General features: G+C 39.6%; 4 protein-coding genes across 7 annotated transcripts in view; 2 read left to right on the forward strand and 2 right to left on the reverse strand.

Moving 5' to 3' along the window:
• The window catches only part of per2 (period circadian clock 2), a 23,965-nt gene extending 17,708 nt beyond the window's left edge, over window positions 1–6,257 (forward strand). The window contains exons 19-23 of one of the 2 annotated variants that reach the window (XM_071492518.1): window positions 265–381; window positions 1,261–1,498; window positions 1,843–2,053; window positions 3,331–3,481; window positions 3,964–6,257. In XM_071492518.1, the coding sequence (XP_071348619.1) occupies window positions 265–381; window positions 1,261–1,498; window positions 1,843–2,053; window positions 3,331–3,481; window positions 3,964–4,164 (918 nt within the window). In that variant the 3' untranslated portion in view covers window positions 4,165–6,257. The remainder of the gene's footprint in view (window positions 1–264; window positions 382–1,260; window positions 1,499–1,842; window positions 2,054–3,330; window positions 3,482–3,963) is intronic. The other variant, XM_071492519.1, reaches the window with a different exon arrangement.
• Window positions 6,258–8,334: 2,077 nt separating this feature from the next.
• hes6 (hes family bHLH transcription factor 6) lies at window positions 8,335–10,433 on the reverse strand. The gene is made up of 4 exons (XM_071492539.1): window positions 9,988–10,433; window positions 9,806–9,892; window positions 9,581–9,662; window positions 8,335–9,234 (listed from the first exon to the last, which is right to left on the reverse strand). The coding sequence occupies exons 1-4, from the start codon at window positions 10,060–10,062 to the stop codon at window positions 8,834–8,836; spliced, it is 645 nt and encodes a 214-aa protein (XP_071348640.1). The 5' UTR covers window positions 10,063–10,433; the 3' UTR covers window positions 8,335–8,833.
• Window positions 9,349–17,078, forward strand: itm2cb (integral membrane protein 2Cb). 3 transcript variants are annotated; one of them, XM_071492536.1, is made up of 9 exons: window positions 9,349–9,470; window positions 9,600–9,685; window positions 11,363–11,410; window positions 11,945–12,216; window positions 14,180–14,317; window positions 14,415–14,606; window positions 14,706–14,816; window positions 14,987–15,137; window positions 15,845–17,078. In XM_071492536.1, exons 4-9 carry the CDS (start codon window positions 12,130–12,132, stop codon window positions 15,934–15,936), a joined length of 771 nt encoding a protein of 256 aa, XP_071348637.1. In that variant the 5' UTR covers window positions 9,349–9,470; window positions 9,600–9,685; window positions 11,363–11,410; window positions 11,945–12,129; the 3' UTR covers window positions 15,937–17,078. The 3 variants fall into 3 exon arrangements, with proteins under 3 accessions (XP_071348637.1, XP_071348638.1, XP_071348639.1); XM_071492537.1 differs by lacking the exon at window positions 11,363–11,410; XM_071492538.1 differs by lacking the exons at window positions 9,349–9,470; window positions 11,363–11,410 and having other exon boundaries at window positions 9,544–9,685.
• A 136-nt stretch (window positions 17,079–17,214) lies between these two features.
• Window positions 17,215–22,812, reverse strand: LOC139629737 (G-protein coupled receptor 55). Its single transcript, XM_071492535.1, has 3 exons — window positions 22,721–22,812; window positions 21,155–21,890; window positions 17,215–20,014 (listed from the first exon to the last, which is right to left on the reverse strand). Exons 1-3 carry the CDS (start codon window positions 22,723–22,725, stop codon window positions 19,808–19,810), a joined length of 948 nt encoding a protein of 315 aa, XP_071348636.1. The 5' UTR covers window positions 22,726–22,812; the 3' UTR covers window positions 17,215–19,807.
• Window positions 22,813–25,138: the final 2,326 nt, after the last annotated feature.

A 25,138-nucleotide genomic window follows, 5' to 3' on the forward strand; every position in this document is an offset into this window, starting at 1 on the left:
TCATTGCCTCGCTGAACTTTATCATTCTGGGTTGTTTAGACCCCCATAGGTAGGTCCCCGGGACACTCAATCATGTGTCTCTGAGCCTTTTGGGATTTAATGCCATTGTCACAGTGATTCCTCCACGTTATTCACAGTATTAAAGTGCAGTTTTTTGGTGTTGTGTTGCTATGCCATGTGTAAAGTCAAGTCAGTCTAGACTCCTTAGATGAAATGTGGCCCAGGGTGTTAACACATGATGTTATTATCCCTTACACCCTTTAGCTATCTCTCAGTCTCCTTGGTCCACCTGGACCCTTGTATTGCGAGGGCACGCCCTGTGCCTGTGAGCGTTTGTCTTGGGATAAAGTGTGCTCTAGGCTGAGGGCTTACAGCAAAGAGGTAGGCAACTCATCAGAAAACCTCCACACTTCTCCAATCCCATTCCTCCCCGATTCCATATGTCAGTTTTATCTGTAACAAGTTCTCTTTTTTTCCTTTTCATTACTTTTTTGAATTTTCCATAATTTACATTTATAGTCTGCACTATTCTTATTTATCCAGTAGAGCATATTGCACAGGGTGGCACCGATTTTAAAGCATGACACTGAGAAACTTTAAAGACGTAACATTAACTGGAAAACAAGTAATGTATTGAATCGCCTAAAAATGTCCACCAAGTTAAACCAAACCCATATTCTAGTACACAGAAGTACTGTACTGTATGTATGATTTTATGCACACATACAGGACATCCTCTCTTTGATTTTGCATGTATGGCCTCCAAGGCTTGAACCACACCAAACAACATTAGCAGGGGAAACCTATTTTAGTCTCAGTGAAGATATGTTGTTTTCTCTGTATTGTACTGAGATGTGACCAGGAACGCATGAAGTAAGTACACATTAATGCAATGAATCTTTTCCCAAAACTCATTACTATAATGTATATGCTTCTACTTATAAATGTAATAAAAGATTTGCCCTCTTTTAAATCAGCTAGAGATAAGGATTACTGTCATGTTTCTAACTAAGCTCAGTCTTAATGGTATGGTATTGTGTAACAGGTGATTGGTGAAATGGACAATTTTCCATGCTCCCTAGAAAAATATTCCCCCAAAAGAGTCTTGAAATGCAAAGTAAGATACAGCACACCTAATGATACTGCACCTGCCTGTATTACAAAGATGCCCCAGATGAAGTACGAGTGCTACAGTCTGGCCAGAGCTATGAAATCAAGCTCCCCATTAATGGTATCACTTTATTGTTTTTGTTTTTGCAGGCAAGCTCACGTGGCGATGGGAACAACAGTGATGTCAACTCTTCGTCCAGTGACATGTTAGACATTATTCTCCATGAGGACTCCTGTTCAGGCACCGGCTCGGCCACTTCTGGGTCCATGGGATCAGGGTCCAACGGCTGTGGAACTTCAGCCAGCGGGACATCTAACAGTGGTACATCTAAGAGCAGGACGTCAGCCAGTGGAGAATCGGCTAGTGGGACCTCGGGCAGTGGAACAGGTCTGAACTTAACTTTCAATGTCCCAGAATAAGAGAAAGTGTTTTATTTGGACATTTTTTTAAATCAAATGTGCATTGTTAGCTATTAATATCATGATGTTAACAGATGAAAGTACAGAAATGCATTTAGAAGTTTACTAGATCATAACCACAGACACTATATTTACAGAATTATGTACATAAGCCATGGCACAGTGTGACAAAGCTGTGACAAAGCTTAGTATAATCATGTACCAGTGCTAGTTTTTAGTACATGTTTTGTGTCCTTTAAAGATACTGTCTTTTTGTAGTAAAGAAAAAAATTGTAGCAAACTTGTAATACTCTGCTGTTTGGGTGTTCTCAGGAAGCAACAACAGTAGTAAGTACTTTGGCAGTGTGGACTCGTCTCAGAACAGCCAGAAGGTCAAAGGTCACCACCTGAGCAGCAGCGAGGGAAGGCCCATGGAGATGGATCAGAGCGACCACTTCATCAAGTATGTACTGCAGGACCCGCTGTGGCTGCTCATGGCCAACACAGATGACAAGGTCATGATGACCTATCAGCTGCCCTCGCGGTGAGTGGGACAGGGGCGTAACCAATGAGGAGTAGGAAACTGGCCCTATAGACACTACTGTTTTATAGTTTATCAACCTTCTGTTTGTTATGGAAGGGGAAGGGTAAGCATACATCCAGGAAAACTCTCCTGTGCTCAGTAATATACTGATTTACTCTTTATAGGTTACAGAGGAAGTATGTGTGGCCAGGAGGCAGATAGGTACACATAGGTTTCATGATCTCATCATATCTGTACAGAGTAGCTTGCTAGATATCAATGAAAAGGTTTTTAAGAAATTAAATTGCACTGGACATTGCTCCTTGATTTCCCACAAACCACACATATACAAAGAGCTGGCAGCTCCAGGTAACTGACACATTAAGGATTAACATTAATTCAGACTACACTAAAAGGTTTCGTAGCATTTCTCACTAGGTAGCCCTGCCCAAATATTTTACAGTGCATTCTGCACAACAAGGCACTGACAACTGGGCTTGACAAACTGTGACAGCTGAAAAAAATGAGTCCCACTGTTCTTCCTCACGTGTTTATCCATCAAGTTATTGAAATCCAGGGCTCTGATTTAATTTCTCCAAGGCCACAGAGCTTAGGTACCTCTTAGTGTGTAGTGAGATATAGTGCTCTTGCTAAGGATAACTTTAAGGACAGTTGATTCCTTAATTGCGGACATGAGTTTCTCAGCAGGCATCCAACTTGTTGTTTGTGTTTTCAGCAGCTTATGAAAACCGTACAGCTGGAGGCCTATGGACATTGGCCAAACCTGCCAAGTTCAGTTTTTAAACATGCAAATGAGCACAGAATACTACACGTGTCCAGTATACACCCACAGTATCTCATGAGGAACTCAAGTGTTTTTTTATTTGAGGCTGTATACATGTAATTTTGAGGGTTAACAGCTTGTTTTGTTAAACTGTTTGTATTTCATTCCATTTGCAATGTTTCCTTTGTGCATGAGAGACAGCACGCACGATTTTCTGTTGTGGTCAACTTCTCTCAATAGGAACAAGAATCAGTGTACATGTCCCACTCTGTCACTCAATGGTTGCAGTGACATTTTCTAGCCACCAGGTGGCACCTTAATATTAACATAGAGTCCATAGATAAGAGGAGCCAGACAGTGAATGAGACGGACATGGTTATCAGCAGTGTATGAAAAGAGTTGATCATACAAACTACTTATGTGCAAACCCCCCAAAAAAATAAAGGGTTTGTCAGACATGATTGTTGCGTGGTGTATTGAATGTGGTTGTTTGTGTGTTTGCTTGTATCTGCAGTGACATCCAGAGAGTGCTCAGTGAGGACAGAGAGAAGTTGAGGCTGCTGCAGAGGAGCCAGCCGCGCTTTTCAGAGGAGCAGAAGAAGGAGCTGATGGAGGTCCACCCCTGGATCAAGAAGGGAGGTCTACCCAAGGCCATAGATATCAAGGTAGAACATTAATATTTTTTTCAGTTCAGTTCAGTTTAAGTATGTTCAAAAACATCATAATTTTTTGGATCTTCAAGATAAGATAGTATTGGTTGATATTTCTGTTAGATTTTGAACACATCTATTTCTATCCATGTCTTGATGGAGATTTAGTTATATGCAATAGGAAAAGAAATTGCTGTCTAAGAATTTCAGAGTCAGTGTTTTTGTTATTTTTTTATTTTTGTTGCTGGAAATTTTGATTTTAGGAAAGATGGTTTCATTGGTTCAATTTGCTTTTTAGAAAGAGGCCTTCCACATTTTATTGATGCATTTGTGTAAAATATATTGTAAGATTGTGAGACAAATCTTGGTCTAGAGGTGTTTCTTGAAAGAACATCAAAAGTTGGAAGTTGTGCACCCACCCTGTGTTTCTTTGTTTCTTAAATGCACACAACTCTCTCCTGCTCCTCTCAGCTTCTCACTTTGTCTGTGTTTTCCAGGTGTGCTCCTGCTGTGACAGCGCCTCAGAAACAGCAGCAGCAGCAGCAGAGGATCATCCAGACCTGGACATCGGTGATACAGAGACGGGGGAGGTCAGCTGCCACCGGAGGCCCAGAGAAGAGCCTTCAAACGCTGTCGTCTTTTCCTGCCATTGCCCTTCTCCTGGCTCCGGCTCTCAAACACAACCAGCCAGACAATAAACTGGTCAAGATTTCCAGAGTGACTGTGATTACCCATCAGCCTCTTGTTCTGTATGACTGTGAAGAGCAATTTTTTTTTGAAGAGGGACCTACTTTACAAAAAGCATCATACAAGCCCTTTGCTCTTCACGCAAAGTTCTTCATTACTATTTCTGTCTTGCTGTTTTATGAGTTGCATTAAGATGCCAGGGAAAACTGGCCCATGGACATTCATCAACAGTCAAGACCTTTGTAGAATGTGAATATATGTTGTGGACATTAAATTACATTTTATTTTATTTTATTTTAATACACTTATAAGCTGCACCAGGCAGGCATGTAATTGTTGGTGCTTTCAGGGCTTGTTGGGCTCTAAAACTGCATATGTTCTTTCATTTGTTTGTGTGTAGCATTTATTAATGTGCAGCACTTAGGCGAAGAGGTTTGTGCACTGATTAGGACATGCAGTGCTGAAAAAGGGAAGTACAATATGTCCAGCACACAGTACAGTAGAGGTCAAAGAAACGCCGACGGTGATGCTTTATTCACACACCAGGATGTGGCTCAGTGGTGTACCAAATGTTGTGTTCACGATTGATTTCAGTATTTTGACGTCATTTCCTCCAGTTGCAACAACACTGGGATTCGTCAGCTTGTGGCCAGAACAGGTGGAGTGTTTAAAGTTAGTTTCAGTCCCTCCTGTCATACGTACCCATCAGGCACCAAATGAACGCACTCTGTGGGCTGCACTGATAGAAGATGAAAAACAGGAATGAGACTCCTCTGTGTCGGCTTTATTTGCTTTAATTCATTTCTGGCATTGTGTACGGTATCATCGGTGAGCAGGCACAAACTCATCCACAGTGTCTGAGGCTTTTCACAACATCCATCCTTACCAGAAGCGGAAGACATCCTCTGATCCCAACTCGAGCAAAAGCGCTGAAATCACAATTCAAAATATCAGCATATACTTCAAGTATCACAAGAACTATTTATGCAGTGTAACATATTTGTTAACACATTTGACTTATGTCACGTTACTGATCCGCAGTCAGGATGGAAGTGGTGAAAACATTTGAAACTAATGAAAACACTGAGAAAAAGACAATCATGTGCAACACATATAAGCTCCATGCATTCACCAGCCAACCATATTGTATCATTTCTGAGAGAAAACTAAAACATTCAATTACATAAAATTTAATATTTAACCCCCCCCCCTCTGTCTGACATTTGGAGCAGCCTGTAATGCAGCTTTAAGTTCTCACTCTTTTTGCATAAGTCATCGGTTTCTAACTCGATGTGACATTGTTTCAGTGTCAGCTGTGAAACCTCAACTGACTTATCTCGCAGATGCCTCTCATTTAAAGAAGCAGCTGATTTAATGCATTTCAGTGCTCGTGTTAATGTTTGTAGCAGTCTTTGACTTGTATTTTTACACACAATAATTGTTTCTGTATAAACAGATTTATGCGCTTTTAAGTTATGACGGAAGATTCATCTTAAAAACCAAGTAGGACCAAGTTTGTTAGTATTTACTGTAAATACTATTTTAAAAATGTGAGTTGTGTCAACAATGGGACAGTTACCACCAAGGACTGGAAAGTCCCAGCGTTGTATGCTGTTTATGGTGGTTGTTGAATGTAAAATGGAGAAAATATGGATGTTTTCCCCAGTTTAAAAGTGTGCCACATGACACTTGAGCTGGTCTGATGTCGCCCCTCATAAATATGGAGAGGAGCATCCTGTGGAAGTCACTGGAGCTCATTACCGTTCAGAACAAACGTGTGGTGGCCTCAGAAGTTTAGGGTTATTGCACGGGTATAAAGCAGCTCAGACAGATGTCAGCTGACTGTGTGGAGAGCTTGCTTCACTTTGAAGTTCATGCTGTAATTTGAGAGGAAGCTGCTCGTTCTCGGCGACTTGAATATTTCCTGATTTTGTCATTCGTCTTTCTGTTATCTGAACAGACACTGACAAGAATGCACCTTTTATTTTATTTTTTCATTTGTCTTTTTTTTTTTTTTTTTTTCCTGTTTATTTTTGAATGGAGATTTTTTTCTGTTTGTTAAATTTTCTCAAAATAAATAAAAAAAAATAAAATAAAAAAAAAGCGAAGTTCAGCGCGTTGTGAAATGTTTGGATGTGATGTTTGACAGCTCAGCTTGTCTGCACAGCGACAGGTTAAACTGGACACATACTGGTGGTTTGAGATGGCAGCTGTTTAAGGCCGATCACCTGTTAACGAGTGCAAACGACCTAATAAACTATTGCCTGTTTGCGGCAGATCGATGAATGGTAAGGAGGCAGGAGGTGGGAGAGCAAAGGTCACATCAGTGTTGAATTCTCAGAGATGTCTAAACAGTGGAGCCGCTACAATGCATGTGAAATGAAGAAGATAGATGCAGGGATACCTAAAGTGGTTTGTCCTCAGTCCTAAAGTCGTGACATTCACCTTCCCGATGCGACTGTCTGTCTCTCCGGCCGCGGCGACAATAGCTGAGCTGCCCTGATCAAAGCGATCACTCCTGCAGCCCTCCCTCCTCTTCACACCTCCATACTTATTCCAGATCGAGTCGGAGGTGTGAACATTTACAATCCGCCCTCCTGCAGAGGCCATTTACATCTCTAGGAACCCGCAAATCCGGTCTAGTCACCTCACAGACACACATCTGAATCAAGTTCATCATCCTGGATTAACATGTTTCTTTTGTGTTGTCCAAACAACCTTCTGGGAGTTTTACAGTGAGCATCTTGTCAGCTACAGCAAAGCATTTACTGAAGTAAAAGTGGCACTACCACAATGTAGAAATACCTACCCCTTATGCATAGTGTCAACAAAAGTCATATATTTTATATTATTGGACTGATATTATTGATGCGTTGACATGTAAGCAGCATGTTGTACCCACACAAGCCTCAGTCTTCAAAGTAACTATAAAGTACCGTTTTCAGATAAAAGCAGTGGAGTAAATAATGTAGTAAAGTGTCCAGTAGGTAAAATGGAAATACTCAAGTAAAATGTAAGTATCAGGATGCTATAGCCTAACTAGTCAAGGCAGAGCTATTTAACTACTTTATATACTGTTACAGTTTAATTATAAACTGATCATATGTTTCATTTTCACAGTCTTAATCTACACAGTAAATAGGAAGTGTAGCTGTCAGATAAATGCAGAGGGTGAAACAACTCCAGTATATTTACGCCTGAAATGAGGTGGGGTCTAAGTGTAAAGAAGCATAAATACACACATGTAGTAAGATGAGAAGTACCTTTAAATTGTACTTAATTGCAGTAGTAAGTACTTAGTTACTTCCCAGAGTTGGAAATGTGTCATGTGAGTCAGAAGAAATACTGATAATAGCTCTGTGTTAATCTTTTTCTTGTCATTTCACCAAAGATCGCTCTCAGTTTAGGTGTTTTAAGACTGTGTAAGAAATGACACTTGGAGTGGACATCACAGGAACACCAGACGAGACATTTGACTATGGACAAAATGTGCAGGATTGCTGTCTTTTCTTATTCATTTGTAGCTGTAGGAGCTGATGGTGCAGAGGCAGAGCAGTGTCTGTGGTTCTCACCAGGAACACAGGTCACGTCTGAGGACGCAGACACAAGCTTCAAAGTGTCTCTGTGAATTAGCATGGGTCTGTTGACCCCATTCTCCTGCTAGCATAAGATGATATGAACTGACTTTTATAGATTACTGGCAAATTAGTACATTTTATTAGTCATATGAACTGTAGTGTTTGGTAAATTACTACAGCTTTCTATTCTCCTGCATGACAGCCCCGTATACAGTATAATAAAGTTCTATATAATGTAAAACTGACAAAAAAAAACAGTGCTGGCTTTGTTACTGAAGAGCCCAGAGTCATGACTGCGCAAGTTATTTGTGCCCATGTTATTTTTAAAACTCTAACATGAAAAAGCTGAAGTTATAAAACCCATTTGTCAAATCCTCAGCTAGGCCTATATAAGGAGTGAGTGGATTACTCATTTCACACCTCACAAATGTCTACGATGTGCTGAGGGATCTTGGAGAGAGAGTGCACACAAATGGCCCACAATCGCAGAGTAATAACTAACATGTTGAAAACAGCTGTGAGTGGGAGGCTAGTGGGATCCTTGTGTGTGAAATGTGTCTTTTTTGAAGAAGCTGCTGGACAAATGCAATTTAAAACGAGTAATCTGTCCAAGGGATATTTATTAAAAAATTGAAACTTTAGGAAATCAGATGAGGTAGCCTACTAATAGCCATTTGACATGTATAAATACAAAGTTAAAGACATCCTAAATATGAAATAATTTACACACAGCTAACGGTGCATTTCTAGTAGAACAGCTACCTTCTCTACAGCCCAGTCACATCCAACAAGTAAATATTTACATATACATTTACTCCCTTCACTGAAGGAAGGCCTATACACTTCCAAATGAAGACCCTAAAGGTCACTGACATCTGCAAAACAGATTTAATTACATACTTTATTTATTAAATACATTTTAGTTTTAGTTGTAGTCCCAGAATAATTTTACAAAGAGCTTCTCAGATGCCTTTCAACAAGTTTTAAAGTTGCCATCTCAGTAGTGTCTTTGCCGTGTACTGAGGCCTATCTCTCACAACGTCCTACCACAAGCTACTAAACCGTCTACCACTTTAAAACATGCCTCTCCTTTTAGAGTGGTCTACCAGGGCCTCCACACTGACTTGGAGTAGGTTAAAGAGGGCAAGCTCAACACATCGTGGCCGTCGGCCTCCTCTGAGGAGGAAACCTGGCTCTGCTCCGAGTCTGTCTCATCCAGGTCAGAGCAGAGGTCGTCGCTGGAGGTGGCGGAAGGAGCCGGGGACACCAGGTGTGTGTACACGCTCTCAGACGGGGACCAAGTGCGGTGACTGTCCGGCAGCATCACCCGGAGTCGGTCCTCGTCGTTCAAGGGCATGCTCTCCAGGAGGTGGTTCAACAGCTCCGCCGCCTCTGTCGGGTCAATTCCCGGGCAGCTGGACACAAAGGTATGCACGTCATGCATACACTGGATGTAGCCTGCGGCAAACCGCTCACAGGCCTCCCGGTTCACAGCGTCCTCCTCTGCGGAAAAATGAAGCAGCCGTTAGTCACCGAGCGCGGCGGCCGTTAGTCGATGGAACGGTCAGCCAGTTACAAACGGTCGGTCCTCTGCTCTGATTGGCTGAGCCGCGGCGGACGCACACACGCACCTGTGGCCACAGCACAGCTGATTGGAGCATTAATACGCTGACCGTTATAAACTGTTTTTGTTAGTTTTAAAGAACTATATCGCTCGGCGGATGAGTGATATGTCAGTGGTATGTTACCTTTAACAGTGACGGTTCACAATTTTGGTGAAAAGTAAAACGTTTGTTGAACCTTTGCTTAATTGTGTACTTTCAAGTAAATGTTAACATGTGGTGTTTACCTTGAGCCCGGTTTTTCAGGATGCTCTCCACTCGTTTCACTGTCATCTCCAGCACCTCGGCGTTCTCCATCTTTGATTGTAACTGCGCCAGGAGACAAAAAAAGAGTAAGCAATAATAAGCGCTAGCAACACAAACTACCTAAATTAGCACATGCCAGCCTACTTCATTTTTTTTTTAGGGATAACAATACATAAAGCCTTGAAAATGTATCCGTGATGTCTTACGTCTGTGTCCGCGATGAGCACCCTGAGTTCTTGTAAACTTTCATTGATGCGAGCTCTTCTTTTCTTCTCGACCAGAGGTTTCCTCATCTACCAAAACAGTAAGGACGATGGAGTACACTTTCTCAGTTTGCTGCCGAGTTAAAACAGAAATGTTAACATCGAGCGTCCACGTAGGCCCTTACCTTTCTGTCAGACTTGAACTCACTGCAGTTATCGCCTCTGTCCACTCCGCTTGTGTTGTTACGGATGGGGGCCATGTTGTTTAAGTTCAGCCCAGGCGCTGCTGGAAGCCCACAGGACTGGTGGTCGCTGTAAATCCAAAGAGCCGTTGCAGCTCGTCTGTGGGGACAGATGGCCGGGCGACTCCAGCGGCCAACAAAGCTTGCAGAGAGACTGGGCTCTTCAGTGCTGCAGCGAGGGGGCTCCTAGTTGGTATATACGACAGTTCATTTACATGTGAATAGGTGAACTGGCTATGAGAGCAAGACACACCAAGGCCGCGCATTGCTCGTACCCGCCAATCGCCAATGGTTATGTTAGTTTTTGTCCCAGCTCCTGTCTGAGCCATTTAGATCTAGACATACAGATGAAAAACGTGAAGTTAAAGGAGGGCCAAATTATGGCAAGAACTTCTGTAGTTACTGCTGAAATAAATAAGGCACAATTGAAACAGTGGATACAATCAAAGATTTATTGTGGATGACAAGAATCTTAAAAAACAAACTATAGTCTAAGGTCCAAATGTAGCTTGTTTTTAAACAGTCTCCTCTTGCAGAATAAATAGTAATAACTACGCTTAAGCATTTGCCATCCTGAAGTACTGCCCTTTAAAGAGTGCTCACCACTATAGGCCATGTATCTGCCAATTCTCACATTGCATCATTAGTCAGATAGGCCAATTTCATGCTTGACTGTGATCCATCAGTCCACCTATGAGGACTAGGCTAATGCTCCACTTATGTTTAAAAAAAAAACTGAATTGGAAAATTTGAGCCAGTCGTCAAGTACATCACCCTTGTGTGAAGAGTGTAAAGAGCCTGAATCCTGTAGACATGAACAAGCAGCCTGAAACAGTGCTGGGTCTACTACAGTGGCAACCAAAAAACGATCATCCCTGTATTTAGAGGGTTTCATTACACATTTCTACCGCCTATTCTAGTCAATTTGTCAGTAGCACTTTGTACAATTTTTATATTGCTGTGTCATCAACTCAGATTTTCTACATTCTCCAAATTAAACACACTTTGTGGCTTATGTTTGTAGTTAGTCATTTGGAAACACTGTCATGACTATACACATATGGTGATAATGGTTGTGTGTATGTCTGCACAAATTTACATGTGTTATGTCATTTGCATTTGGAGGGGGAATATGCACTAGTACATTTAGTTAGGTTTGCAGTGATTTCCACTGTTACAGTTGTACTGTTCCAGTACACTGATAAAGGGGGCCATAAGGTTTTAGTTAGTTACTTTAGTTACAAAAAAATATATATAATTATGTTTTATCATTTTACCACAACAAAGATTCTTAAAATCTGTAAATCTGTATCTACAGCCCTAAGCCAGCCCTTTGTAACCACAGCTACCGACTTTTTTATGAGAGGTAAGATTGGATTTAACATCCATTTATAGGTTTATATTATACATAATGGTCATATTTTATTGCATTACATTATACTATACATTTAGCACTCAAATTAAGCCTCACATGATTCATGGTACTGTACAATGTGCCCATGCATTACGCGCCTCACTGAGCCCATAAATAAGTGAACATTATTAGTACTATCATTAGTATCAGTTGTAGTGACCTAGTATTAACTTCACTGCAGTCTAGTAGCTGACTGAGAGTTTGAAACATCCCTACATTTCCGGATGATAGTGTTGAGAACATGGTTGAGAAAAGGAGATGCAGCTTTAAATAAAATACGGAAAGCACTACCATATCTGGCACTTGCCTTCACAATAAGGGCATAACATATTCTAATATCAACAAAACGGGAGATAAAATGGGAATTTCACATCATAGGTAGGCTTAAACATTTAAGTATTTTTATCTGTATGCAAAATAGCCCACAAATTGTGTATCTTGTGTTAGATTTAAATGTTTTAACCGGACTGGAACTTATTTTGACAGCGGCGAGGCGGCTTTTCCTTCAGACCCACACAGTGCTTGTTCGTCAGAGAAGACGCTCTTCTGAGGTCACTGGGCCCCGGGGGCGACACTGATTCGTCGGTATATAATCTTCCCGGCTCAGTGGATGAAACCAGCGCACTGAATCAGAAAACGAGACAAAGCAAACATACACTGAACAATCAAACATGGTGAAGATTACTTTCCAGCCAGTTTCGGCGCAGAAGCCTGAAAAAGAGATCGATGGAGACAAGATCATTATACCCCAGGCTCACGTGAGTTTGCGCTTTGTCTTTCTTTTTTTGTTGTGGCATTTGTCTTGTGTCTTCTTACAGTGTAGTGGTCTTTACTCCTTTTGCATAGGCCATAGGTAAACTGTTTATTCTAACCTGTGATATTTGGTTTGTCTGTTCATCCATCATCATGTCACTTGATGGAATCTGACACCCTGAAAGATGAACAACAGCTGTACTTTATGCAACTGAAAAGATTAATATCACACCACATACTGCAGTTTATTATGTTGGTTTTTGCTAGTGCAGCTATGTCAGGAAAATATTTCTGACAGAAAAAAAGTCTGATTGTGCAATTAGGTTGTAATAACAAGGGAACAGCAGACCCAACATTGCAGACCATCCTGTTCCAGCCTGAGGATGTTGACATTACGTCACCTTGTTTGGCCACCATGAGGACACACTGCAGATGGCTATTAGCAGTGTGTGCCTTCAGCAGAAATTGACACCATCCCTTCAACAGGTTCATAAAGTATTCATATAGAAAAGTAAAAAATCTGAATAAGCGGCATGTGTGGAAATAGCCTCCCCTTTTTTTTGTTGAAATGAGAGAACAACAGAGCTGTCAGATGTGGTCACTGCAGCAGTCAGTTATGTCACAAGATGTTATACCACGTGAATCCTGCAGATAGTGCCTCCAAGGCAAGAGCCTTTAAGAGAGTGAGTGGTAATCAAGGATTACAGTGTGTATATAAATAGTGGATTCTTTCTCCAATTGGCGTTTATGAAAGGTTAGAAGTCAAAATGAGCAAAAATATGGACCGATATTTAAGTTTAAGGCTCCTATTCTCAAACATTGGGCCCAACCAGTGTTAAAACATTTTTAACAGAATGAGACTGTGCTTTTAGCTAGATAGATAGATAGATAGATAGATAGATAGATAGGTAGATAGATAGAGTAGTTTATTGTGCATGTGCTATTGTGTCAACTAGTCTTAAATTATCATGTTATTTCTGAGATGGATTTGTAGATAAGCTTAATTTAGCCTAAACCAACTGTTCAGGAAGTCAGGTTTGTAAAAGTAAGGGCACCTTTTCTTAGCTTCCTTTCTGGATTACCTCCCAGGAGTTATACATAATTAGAGATCTGGCACATAATAGATGTCTAAGCCTCATCCTATTTTTCCTGCACTCCGTACACAGCTGTGAACTGTGAATACCAGTTAATGACACATCCATAACTTCAGCAAACACATTCTTTCACCTGTTTGTTACGTCAACATAAGTATAATACATGATCTCAAAGGCTGTGTGGATTCTGATTGGCTGCAGCAGTAAGTTAAGCGTCAGAGCCAATATGTGTAGATCTATTAATATGTCCGCCTCTGCTGAGGGACTCCTGCTCCACGTAGTTGTTCTCATTTTGACTCCCACTTAGGGAGCTTGAGAACTAACTGCAAATATGGAGCGTGGAAGGAGGCCTCTAAGAATAGACCCAGACAGCCACGTGCCAGCATCTTCGTCAGAGCCTGGCACAATCTGGTCTCCCTGCTTCCGCTCTCCATAGCAACAGTAGTAGGGAGAGGCAGCAGATTGACTGAGAGACTGTGGGTGGGCATCTGGCATGTCTCATTCCAGACCATCCTACGTCTACCAGATCTCCTCACTTGACTAACGACTTGGCAACTGCCTCTTGTTAGAATTAACTCTCATGATTTTGGACTTTGTACAGGAAAGAATGGCAGTGTGGTAGAACATTATGTCCACTGATATTCCATCATAGAACTTTCCTTTGCATCGTTTTACACTTATTTTGCATTATTGGAAAACCTGTGGTCTTCACTAGAATTGAAAATAAAACTTTGTACATTTTAACAAAATAGTCTTGTAATACCATGCTAAAAGATCCAGGTTAAGTTCACACCACATTCTCCTGGCTAACTAGATCACTTTACCTTGTTGCCACTAATATGTCTTCTAACCAAACTGTTTTCTCTCTTTACAGGGGCAGCCGGTTCTTCCTGTCAGGCCTAAGAAGCCTTTCCCAACTGGCCTGTGCTGCCTCACCTTTGGCCTTGTGGTTTTCTTGTCAGGACTCGTGCTGGCCTCTGTCTACATCTACCGCTACTACTTTATACCTCAGGTAAGTTCACTCTACCTGCCTATTCTTACTTTATCAACAGTACAGGATATAAAAAGCTGTTTACACATGCTAACTCAGCTCTGTTGCGTCCCATTAGCAGATCCCAGAAGACAGCTTGTTCCACTGCCGGGTTGTCTATGAGGACTCTGTGTACGCTCCTCTGAGGGGGCGGCAAGAACTCGAGGAGAATGTTGGCATCTACCTTGACGATAACTACGAGCAGATCAGCGTGCCTGTGCCACACTTTGGAGGTAGCGACCCCGCTGATATCATCCACGACTTTCAGAGGGTAGGTTAAGGCATCTGTATGATCACTCTCTTTACATTTTCTTGTTAAAGTGTTTAAACATGACTCAGATTTTAACCTTTTCAAAAAAAAATGTTCCAGGGCCTCACAGCTTATCATGACATTGCTTTGGACAAATGCTACATCACCGAGCTGAACACAACCTTGGTGATGCCTCCACGTAACCTGTGGGAGCTGCTTGTCAATGTCAAGGTGAGGCACTCACTCACTACATTCACTGTTAATGTCATTGTTGAAAATCATTGTTAGAGATAAATGGCTGTCTGAAAGAGTGAAGGACAGTGTGTTCCCATCTTCCTGCCTGCAGTGTTCCTCCCACAGACAGATCAACTGAGTGATTCATGTGTGTCTCTTTGCCACAGAGGGGGACGTACCTTCCTCAGACTTACATCATCCAGGAGGAGATGGTGGTGACAGGGAGGGTGAGGAACATGAGGCAGCTGGGCCCGTTCATTCACAGGCTCTGCTATGGCAAAGAAACCTACCGCCTCAGACGCCGTAACCAGCGCCGACGTGAGTACACACATTAATTTCCTCGTCCAATCTACTCAGGAAATATCAGATGCTGAATAATGAATGATGAATGCTGGTTAACTTCCGCTAATTTATCACCCACTTTCACACCAACCCATGTGAGATGTTGAGTCATTTGTGTGTTGGGTCACTGCGATCTCTCTGTACCCAAGAAGGAATGAATTAATCCAATAAATGACAGGGAATCCAGGGTTCAGTTTTGTGTAGGAACAAACTGAGACTAAGTGACCATGCAGAAAACAAATACTACCAGAACCAAATAGGGGCTTCCTAGTGAATATTTCAGACTGTATGTCTACAGTGTAAAATCCTCCTCTAAGAGCCTGGCAGCCTGATTATCATGTCAGTGTGTGTGTGTGTGTGTTTGCGTGTGTGTGGGCACAGCTTGGGAACTTCCTGCTATGTGAGTCACTTGTAGTGCCGTGGACACATCCACACACTGTGGAGGTGGTAGTGATGCGCATGAGTGATATCTCTTTCGTTGCTGCCTTTGATTGGCATGAGGGCTTTAGAAATGATGCAAGAAACTTCCCTTGAGTACATATATGGAAGTGATTTGAGGGAATCACTTCTGCTGATTCAAAATGAACATTGTAGGCACAGTAGTAGCTGTAGATGTAATATAAAAACTGCAAACCTCGACTTTCAGTACTGAACAGATTATCAAAATGTCTCTTCTCTTCCAGGTATCGAGAGACGTGAGACAAAGAAGTGCCATAGCATTCGTCATTTCGAGAACACTTTTGTGGTTGAGACTCTCATCTGCGACAGGGTCTAAATCTGCGGCGGAAATCACAGCCATCCAACACTGAAGCCAATCTCAAACCATACCTCTTGAATTATTTAGGCTTTTAACTGCACTTTAAGAGCAAGTATTTGTCCAACAGTTTCAGTCTCAATTTGAATGTTCTTTTTTTTGTCTCAAGTTTGAAAACTCTTTTATTGTTCATGTACAATGTTAATATGTTTTTTATTCAGATAGTCTGTATATTTTAATGACGTTATAAATGTGGTTGGATATATCTGTAGCTTGTCATGTTGTGCAAAAGAAGTTAATGTTAATGTGTGTCAGTTTCATCAGAGGACTTAATTTTATTTTATTTTAGACTTGTTGTTATTGTTATTTAGTAACCCAGTGCACTGTGGGTGATGGTAAGGATATGTGGAAGCTGCTTGCACTGTGCACTCGTGAATATTTGTTTCTTGGTTGTAATTTTTTTTTTTTGTTTGAATGTCAGAAAATGGCAAAACATACCTCATGTAGTTTAGACATTTCTTTTCCGGTTTTTATCATTAATGAATGGTGTATATAACTTTAATTGTTCCTAAGCAATATATACTGTAAATTGATTTTCTTCTGGATTTCATATTGTTACATGCATAGATTTTTATCTGAAATCAATTAGTTTTGTGAACGATCATTTCTTTATGGTTTGTCTCTATATTTCCTTTGGTATCACACTTTGCTACTCCTTGGATATAAATGGCTTTAGACTGTAATTAGTAGCAGTGCTTTAGAGGGAAAAAGGAACCAAAGTCTGCAGTAAGCAATCGTATGCTGAATGTTAAGGATATATGAAATATTTAGAAAGAATGCTTTATAGTCTAGATCACTTACTGTAGATGATATCAAAGGCTGAAACTCTCTTCCTCCTCTTCACTTGGATTTGCCTGTCGTCTTCAGTTCTTGCCAGTTCCCAATCCTTCCTATCTTGCCATTATCTCTACAATGTTGATTCATCCCAACTTAAAAAAAAGATTTGGGCTGTCTTTCTGATGTGCATCCTGGAGCAAATCAGTCTCTGTTGAGGGAGACCTGTGATATGTGCTCATATTTCATTGTCTTGGATACCTTATTTCGCTGTACAGTAAATTTTTCTTGTAAAATCTTGCTGCTTTAAGAATAAATGATCAAATTTATTTTTGTCTTTTGTTTGTTAATCAGTAACAGACTCAGCACAACATACACATCATAAATCTCAAAAATATGGTTTAGAATAACTGGAGATTGTGCCAACAATACTCCAACATAAACACTGTAAAAAGGGAGCTAGTCTTTAGAAAGGGAAACAAAGACTTTATTTTTTCTTTGTGAACTTCCTCCCAGCTTAGATAGACATAATGTAACTGGTACACGCAGGTTTAATCAGTTCAGTTTCTCTGAGGCATGCTTCACATTTTCATGTCTACAGAACAGAAAACTGCAGGTTCATTAAAACCAAACATCACAAGATTCATTTTGTGCTTAGTTATATATTTGAAGAGGAAGATTTGGTTTCAAAAGTAATGCCATGCAAAAATAAAAGTTGAGTAGTAAAGTTATTATTTCTGTAATTTTCTTAAAAGGCCAAATTGAGTTAATGCATCATGTCCATAGACAGCATATAAGAAGATTATGTTATAATGTCAATTTTAGCTTAAACTTTCAGAACCGACATAATGAAAGCCGTATAATTAAAGCTTATTGTAAAAAAACAAACAAACAAAAACAAACAAACAAACAAAAACTAAATTATCCTCCCGGTACAGGATTTGTTCTGATATTCAATTTACATTAACATCATTGTATTGTTGTCTGGGTTGTCTGGGTGACATGGCAGAGCAGAAAAAAAGACCGCAGGTCAGCTCAAAAAGCTCCATGACTTCACAAAAACGGATTTCACTTTAAAAAAAGGATCGTATCACAATGACAGAAACAGAAATTAAAGTAACAGGATCTAAATAGAACTGAGCTCAAACAAATAACACTGAAACTCAACAGCTAGTGCAAAAGTGAAAGGATCAAGACAAATAATGCAAGTAAACCAAAACATAACAGTTTCACGTCTTGTTTCTGGTTTTAGCTTTTCACAGATTATACTATATCATAACAGCATAAACAGCATTAATGTACAGTAAAACTCCTCATCAACCCTCTAACCTGTTACCACAAAGTGGCTGTCAAACATGAGCAGAATAAGGCCGAGGCCAACTTTTCATGTACAGCTTCCCAATCGTGGTGTAGCTCTGACTGCATTCATGTAAATCATGTTCCCCTGTAAACATACTAATATCAAAATATTCTTATCAATAGTTTTGCAATACACAAGTCAGATTCACAGGCCTTTCATAAATTCACCTACTGACACTGACACTATTGCACATGAATGAAGCTACATTTGTATTAAAATAAAAAAACAAAATCAAATCAAAAGTACATACGAAAATTATATTTACATATTTCATGACCAACAGCATGTCATGCACCTACATTGTGATGAGTCACAATGTAGGTGCATGTGTGTGTGTGTTAAGTATCAAAACTCACAGTCAGTTTCAATTCATAAAACCTATAGCGGACTTTCTGTCCACTTATTTGCTTCCTCATTCACACTAGTATTACTTATTAAGTTAAACCCTCCTGAATATTTATGTTTGCATTAATAAGGTCAGGTATACATTTAAAATCTATACAAGTAGTCATTTTTTGTCACTCAGCCGCAGTCCTTATTTATATATAATGATGTACAGGATGGATACATAACATACATACGTTACATACGTAACGTCTTTCCACATCAAAGTCTCAAAAAATAAACATTACAAGAAAGAAGTCACAATGTGTTGAAGAACAAACAAAAAGAAAAAGTCAAGATAAAATGTTTTTAAATATCATTTGAGGCTTATAAAAATCTGTTGTTATTAAGCTAGTAATCATACATAATTAATAAGTAATAATAATTAATTAAATTAATTTGTTACAAGATCACAACTGGTTGGTGTTTATGATATTTACAGATCATAATTTATTCATATACTAGAAAACTGAATATGAAAGTACTTATTCAAATATGTAATTAATAAAAATCTATTTACTTGCTTCAGTTTTAATTATTTACTTATTTCAAGTTGACCTTTTATGTAAATCTGCATTTCATATATGAAAGATGCTTTACATAAATACAACCCATGATTATTATCGTAATTAGTTATCTCATGAGAAGTTTCATAATTTAGTAACAGTACTCATTGAACCAAATTGGTCTGAAATGTAACGGCTCTGATCTTGACTCTAAATGTAAATCTTGTCTTTGAATGAGATCTTCAGTGAAAGCACATTTTACGTCTGATTTTTCTTCTTGAGAAAATAGATGACAATGCTCCATAATAGCCTATGGCTTTAAAATGAATTATACTTCATATTTGTTTCTCACTGTCAGTGTGTAGGACTGTGAATGACGTGAGAATGCTTTGCTTTCCATCTCACAAACTCGTCCCCTAAATCATTCTAGAAACATGTCATGTTGAGTCTGGTTGGTGGATTTTCTTTTTGCTGCCTACATTTAGGTATCATAACTCTTTGAGGTTACAGAGGGGCCTACTGGTTTCCTGTTACTGGACCAAATTATATATGACTGCTTGCCAGAGATTTTCCTATACAACATGTTAACCCTATTCTCAGCACTCCGCTTAATTGCAATTTCACTTTGACTTGCTTCACTGCCACCCATTTCTCTTAGTCAGTACCACACTTGCTACTGGAAACAATACTGGTTCTTCTTTAATTGCATTGCCCTTCTAAAACGCAGGAAGCCAGGTCTTGTATTCACTACTAGCACTCCTCTGAGGACAAATTATCTTTTTTAACTTGACTTATCTTTATCTCATGTTCAGACCTCTGAAGTGCTGAAAGTGGCTCTTCTTTGGCTGATCATTGACACCCTGAAGGTGTTTTTGGTGCTCCTCACCTCATGGGCAATGAAGTAGTAGCATAGAGCATCCAGACAGCAGGTGACGTTGGACAGACACATAGCTACCTGTATGAACAGGCTGATCTGGGTCTTGGTGCTGCAGTCTTCAATCACTCCTTGGTGCACCTGGAATGATGCAAAAGATTAGAGGAACATGCCTACCTGTATGAGAATAATGTTTCTTTTAATCTCTAACCTAATCTCTTTTAATTTTATGACAACACCGGAGATCAAACTGCACTGTGAGTTTTGTATGTTCTTATCAGGCTTTTTGAAGATGATCTCTCCATACATCTGCTGTTACATGTTGTTATATTTGTTAGACTAAGGGAGGAAACAGAGCTATCAGGGCTAAAACAACCTGTTGTTCTATGTCACTTTCAATTTTGGTGACAAAAAGATATGATTACATTGACCAGTTTCTTATATTTATGCCTCGACTCTAAATTGTCAGATCTAGAACAGCTGTATAGAATTATGTAACTTTTTTTGTAGCTGAAATAAAATGGTCACAGCTGTCACATTTGATTAAAAAAAATTGAAAAATACAAATACAAGCTGGTAATGTACTTCACCATCTTGTTTTAAAGTAGCTGCTTTCTTTTCTTCCATGCACATGTTTGTTTTATCAAATGAAAGATAAGATATAGTAAGAAGTAAGAATAGTACAACAATAAGTTTACCAGTTTGGCATTTCCCTCGCCAAACCAGACCAAAAATGCTTCATATCCCTAAGAGACCTACCACAAGGGTCACAGACCTGTCGCATTTGTTAGTTGCTATAAAAGTTAAGTGGTATGTTTGATTCAGTATACAAAACAATAGAGGGAGCACTGCTTGGATCTGACAATGATTTAGCACAAAGCATGCTGGCAAATACTGTCCATGAGGGAAAAAAACCAAAAACTGGATTTAAAATAAGATAGTCACTCATTTAGATCATCTGTTAATTACCATATTAATTAAGATTTTTACACACTGCATTTTTTATTAATATATTGTATTTTGGAATGAAACCCTACATTTTTTGAGCCAACATGGGCAAGAGGTCCTTGTCTTCAATTCTGTGACAACTGGGTAAAACCATATCTGCTGATGAAGATAATGTAAAATCACCAAAAGCTCCTAAACAGATACTAAATGGACTCTGAGGTGAAATTCTTTTTGCCACCATTATTTGTTAACTACTAATAACTGCTTCACTCTTCTAACTCTAAGGAAACTAAGAGTTCAGTTTACTTAAAATGAACTTGCAGTTTATCTCACCAGGAATTGCAGGAAGATGCCAAGGTGGCTTGGGGTAAAAGGCACCAGGAAAGCACTCAAACTGCTGTAGATGATCTTCACACAGGCCCTGCTCTGAGGGCTGTGCTGACCGGATCGCTGAAGTGCCCAGATGGTCCGGACCGAACAGTAAATCACTACCAGCGCAGGCACCAGGAACCCAAACACCTGCAGAGAGATGATCAGCGGTGGGCTCCAGCCATTCTTTGAAAACCCGTGGAAACAGTGGAAGTATTCGTCCTTGCCATCTCTGAAGCGGTGGACAGTTGGCGAGAGCACTGCCAGCACCAGCAACCACACCCCCATGCAGGTCCCCAGAGCCACTTTGGGTGAACGCAGCTGCTTGGCTTTGAACGGGTGACAGATGGCCATCCATCGGTCCACAGCTATACACATGATAGTGTAGATGCTGCCATATATTCCAACAAAATATAGACTTTCCAAGACAGAACAGAGAGGCTGGAGGGAGGAAATCCAGCGGTGATTAGTTGCATGCATTTTGAAGGGAAGAGGGAACAGGAGGAGCATGTCCATCAGAGCCAAGCTGGTCATGTAGATAGTTGATTCAGTCCATTTTCGTAGAAAGACGCAGAACACCAAGAGTGCTACAACATTCAGCACCAGACCAAGGAGGAATATGGGTATGTAGATGACCAGCTCCAAATATTTCATCATGGTGTCTACCTCTTCAAATGAACAGTTGTTTGTCATGTTGTTACTGCAGGAAAATAGTTTGATTTGATTTCAACAGCTCTGCCAGGATTTCAAAGCCAAATTTAAGTTGTGATAATGTCTGTGAAATGGAGCTTAATTTCCTGTCTGTATTCTTTGTTCCCACACAGAAACATATGTGCCACTGTACCTAGCCTCTTGAAACCTCTTAGTTGTGTGGGTACAAGACCTTTGCACTTGTTTTTTGTTTCTGCTTCCTGATGTACAGGCCAAAAGAAATAGCAGTAATACTGTAAATCCAGTATAGGTTGAAGTAAAGTGGTACATTTTTTGGACCTCTAATGTGATTGAGAATTGCCTAGATTTGACAGGGCCTGTCAGATTAAGCATCTGCAACTACATAGTAGTTTTCAGTGCACATTTTAACATACTTAGCTGTTTGACTGTTTTCAGTGCATCTGCCTATAATTAAAGGCTAATGAAAAGTCCTGTAATGATCTGAGTTTTAAGTGGTTTAAACACAATTAGATACAAAGAACCAGGTCTTACTCTAGGTTACTCTGCAGTTGTCACTGGAGGCAAATGACAGAATAAACTAAAATATAACTGATCTAATTTAACAAATAAAGTCTACCAGATGTACTGCATTCATACATACATTGTCCCGTTGGTAATAGAGATGCATTACTGTGATCAAGATTAGGGCCCTTTCCAATTTGATCAACTGCTAATTCCTTCCTTTACACTGAATGTCTGGCTTGTCGTTTGATCTGAATAAAATAGTCACATTCATGGTCTGATCCACATTAACATTCTAAGACTAACCAGTTTAATATTAGGTATTTTGTACAGAAGAAAATGATAAGTCGTCTTTACCTCATAGTTGCCAGTCTCTTCAATGAACGCTCAGTCTATCAGCCAGACAGTCTGTGCCAGACGCACTTCTGCTTTCTCTACCTTTGTTGTTTCATCACCACTTCCTGAGTCATGCCACATATCATGCGTGTGCATGTGTGCATTACAACCGTCTAAAAGCAGAGGTTAACTTAACCAGCCAGATTTATTGTTATGCATCTTATTATTCTTATGTGCTTTTTAAAGTTAATCTCATGCATGATAACTGCACACTGCTATAACAGTAGATTTCATTTGTAAACAGCAAGAGCAAAATAAGTAAATAATACTCAAAGTGATAAATATGTCGGTTGTGTATTAAGTGTATTAAGAAACTGAAAGCTGTAATTACAGCTGTGCTTTGTGCTAAATCCTAACATCAATATGCTAACAGTGACAATGCTAACATACTGATGTTTATCAGGTACAATATTTGCCATGTTCACCATCTTTGTTTAGTCTTTTAGCATGCTAATCTTTGCTAATCAGCACTAAGAGGACAAACTACAGCAAAGACTGCTGGGAATGTCAATAGTTTTGCAGGTATTTGGTCATAAACCAAAATATCGGAGCATTGACTTGCTAATGGTTAAATGGCAAAAAGCCTAATGATGGCACTAGATGAAAAGTCAAGGAAGGGATCATTACAGTAATTACAAGTCATTCTGAGCAGGACGTGTCTGTGCCAAATATCATGGCTGTCCACTTAACAGTTTTAAAGATATTTCCTCTGAAACCACAGTTGTCATCTCGTTCCTCAGTCCAGACCAAGGTGGTCAACCGACTGATTGACCAAATGACTGACATAGTACCATATTGCTAGCATGGCTAAAGCTTAGCAGACAGGCTAAGAAGATACAAGCAGTATTGGCTAACACCACAGGTGTCTCAGATGTATTTCTGTAAGACTGTGGTATATATTTCCTCTAATTGGAAAAAATTAAGTCACATAGATTTGAGTCACTGCACCTCGTGAATGTAAGTTTTAACTAATCTGTGTTTGTCACCACATTCAGGATATTTGGTAAAAATAACATGTCTCTTGATGTTGAAATATGTATGAAGAAAAGGTGACTTTATAGTCTTGTGTCTTGTATGTATTGACTTCCTAGTTTTTATATCAAAGACTGGTTTATTTATAGTCTGTTTCTCATTTCTTTATCAAAGTATAAATCTAACAGTGATTATTAATAAAGCCTGATGACTCAACTACTGTGATCTCAAGACTGGTTGTGTTACTAGTACTGCTATTAGTCTATCTGAGGAAATAGGTATTCCTATCTCAAACACACTGAAAACTGAGGCATTCAAAGTGTCCATTCTTTCAAGTCTGTGAGGCGATGCAGAGACAGATTTTGACTGCGACAGGGTTTCCTGGTTTCAGATACCAAGATGACTTAACTGCATTTTAGTACAGGCATATGTCCCCCCCCCCCCCCCCCCCCCCCACCACCTTTTATCAGATGTAAAACGCAACGCTTGTTAATGATGATGTGTGTGAAGAATAGTTTGAACCCCCTCATCAGTCAGCAATGGCATATTTTTGAGCAGGAATAAACCAGAGTGTTTTATTTTTACTGTGTAATCATGTGTAATCATTACTTTCATTTTTGGAAAAACTGTAACTTTTCTGTAAATGCACATGAAGCTCCTAGCCACACTGCCACCTACTGTTGTGAACGACATGAGGGCTAGTGGTCTCTGGATAAATGCAAATCTCTTCTCATTTTAAATGACATTACATGTTATTGTGTTTTGGGACACACAAGCCTGGATGCACTTTTGTAGAATTTCTTGAGTATGGTTATTTATGACACACTAACCCTTTTATATTCATGAATCTATTTAAGTAAATTTTAACAGAAAACAAACAAAGAATAAAGGGATGACAGATGGGAAAATTAAAAATCAATGTTGTAGAAGCAGTTTGTCATCTTTTGAGAAAACATGCCTTGATTACTTTATATCAGTTTATTTTTAACTAGGACTGGTATTACTGGTTATAATAAATATCCTCCATAAATATTATTCTATTTACTGTGTTGAATCAGTGGTCATGTGTTAAAAAATACACAGCAGTCGCAGACATTTGGCACCTGATTTACTGGGTTTATTTATTCAATTTAAATCTCAAAATAGAACAGAATAAAAACAGTGGGCAGTAAAATTACCATGGCAATGTTTAGCCATATGGCTGAGGACACTGAGGAAAATAGAAAAAGACAAAATAATTTTACTAAAATAATTTTCCCCCTGCAAATAAAACAACAACAAAAAACTACAGACACTCAATTGAGCGCACAACACACATTCTTCCATGCTCTGCTATTTGCTCTGCAGGTAAAACAAACAACCTGACTACCCTGTTTACATTCATTGAATGAGCCTTTTAAAAAAAAA

The sequence above is a fragment of the Trachinotus anak genome, unplaced genomic scaffold (assembly GCF_046630095.1).
Source record: "Trachinotus anak isolate AG129_WGS33_773 ecotype Australia unplaced genomic scaffold, CSIRO_AGI_Tana_v1 ptg000012l, whole genome shotgun sequence".
Classification (NCBI taxonomy): Eukaryota; Metazoa; Chordata; class Actinopteri; order Carangiformes; family Carangidae; genus Trachinotus; species Trachinotus anak.

Coding starts and splice junctions, on each gene's coding strand:
- hes6 (XM_071492539.1), bottom strand. CDS start 10,062: ATGGCCCCCATCCGTAACAACACAAGCGGAGTGGACAGAGGCGATAAC. Junction 9,663..9,805: donor TGCTCATCGCGGACACAGAC/GTAAGACATCAC, acceptor CTCCTGGCGCAG/TTACAATCAAAGATGGAGAA. Junction 9,235..9,580: donor CCTGAAAAACCGGGCTCAAG/GTAAACACCACA, acceptor ATTTTTCCGCAG/AGGAGGACGCTGTGAACCGG.
- itm2cb (XM_071492536.1), top strand. CDS start 12,130: ATGGTGAAGATTACTTTCCAGCCAGTTTCGGCGCAGAAGCCTGAAAAA. Junction 12,217..14,179: donor TCATTATACCCCAGGCTCAC/GTGAGTTTGCGC, acceptor CTCTCTTTACAG/GGGCAGCCGGTTCTTCCTGT. Junction 15,138..15,844: donor ACGCCGTAACCAGCGCCGAC/GTGAGTACACAC, acceptor CTTCTCTTCCAG/GTATCGAGAGACGTGAGACA.
- LOC139629737 (XM_071492535.1), bottom strand. Junction 20,015..21,154: donor GCATCTTCCTGCAATTCCTG/GTGAGATAAACT, acceptor GCATCATTCCAG/GTGCACCAAGGAGTGATTGA.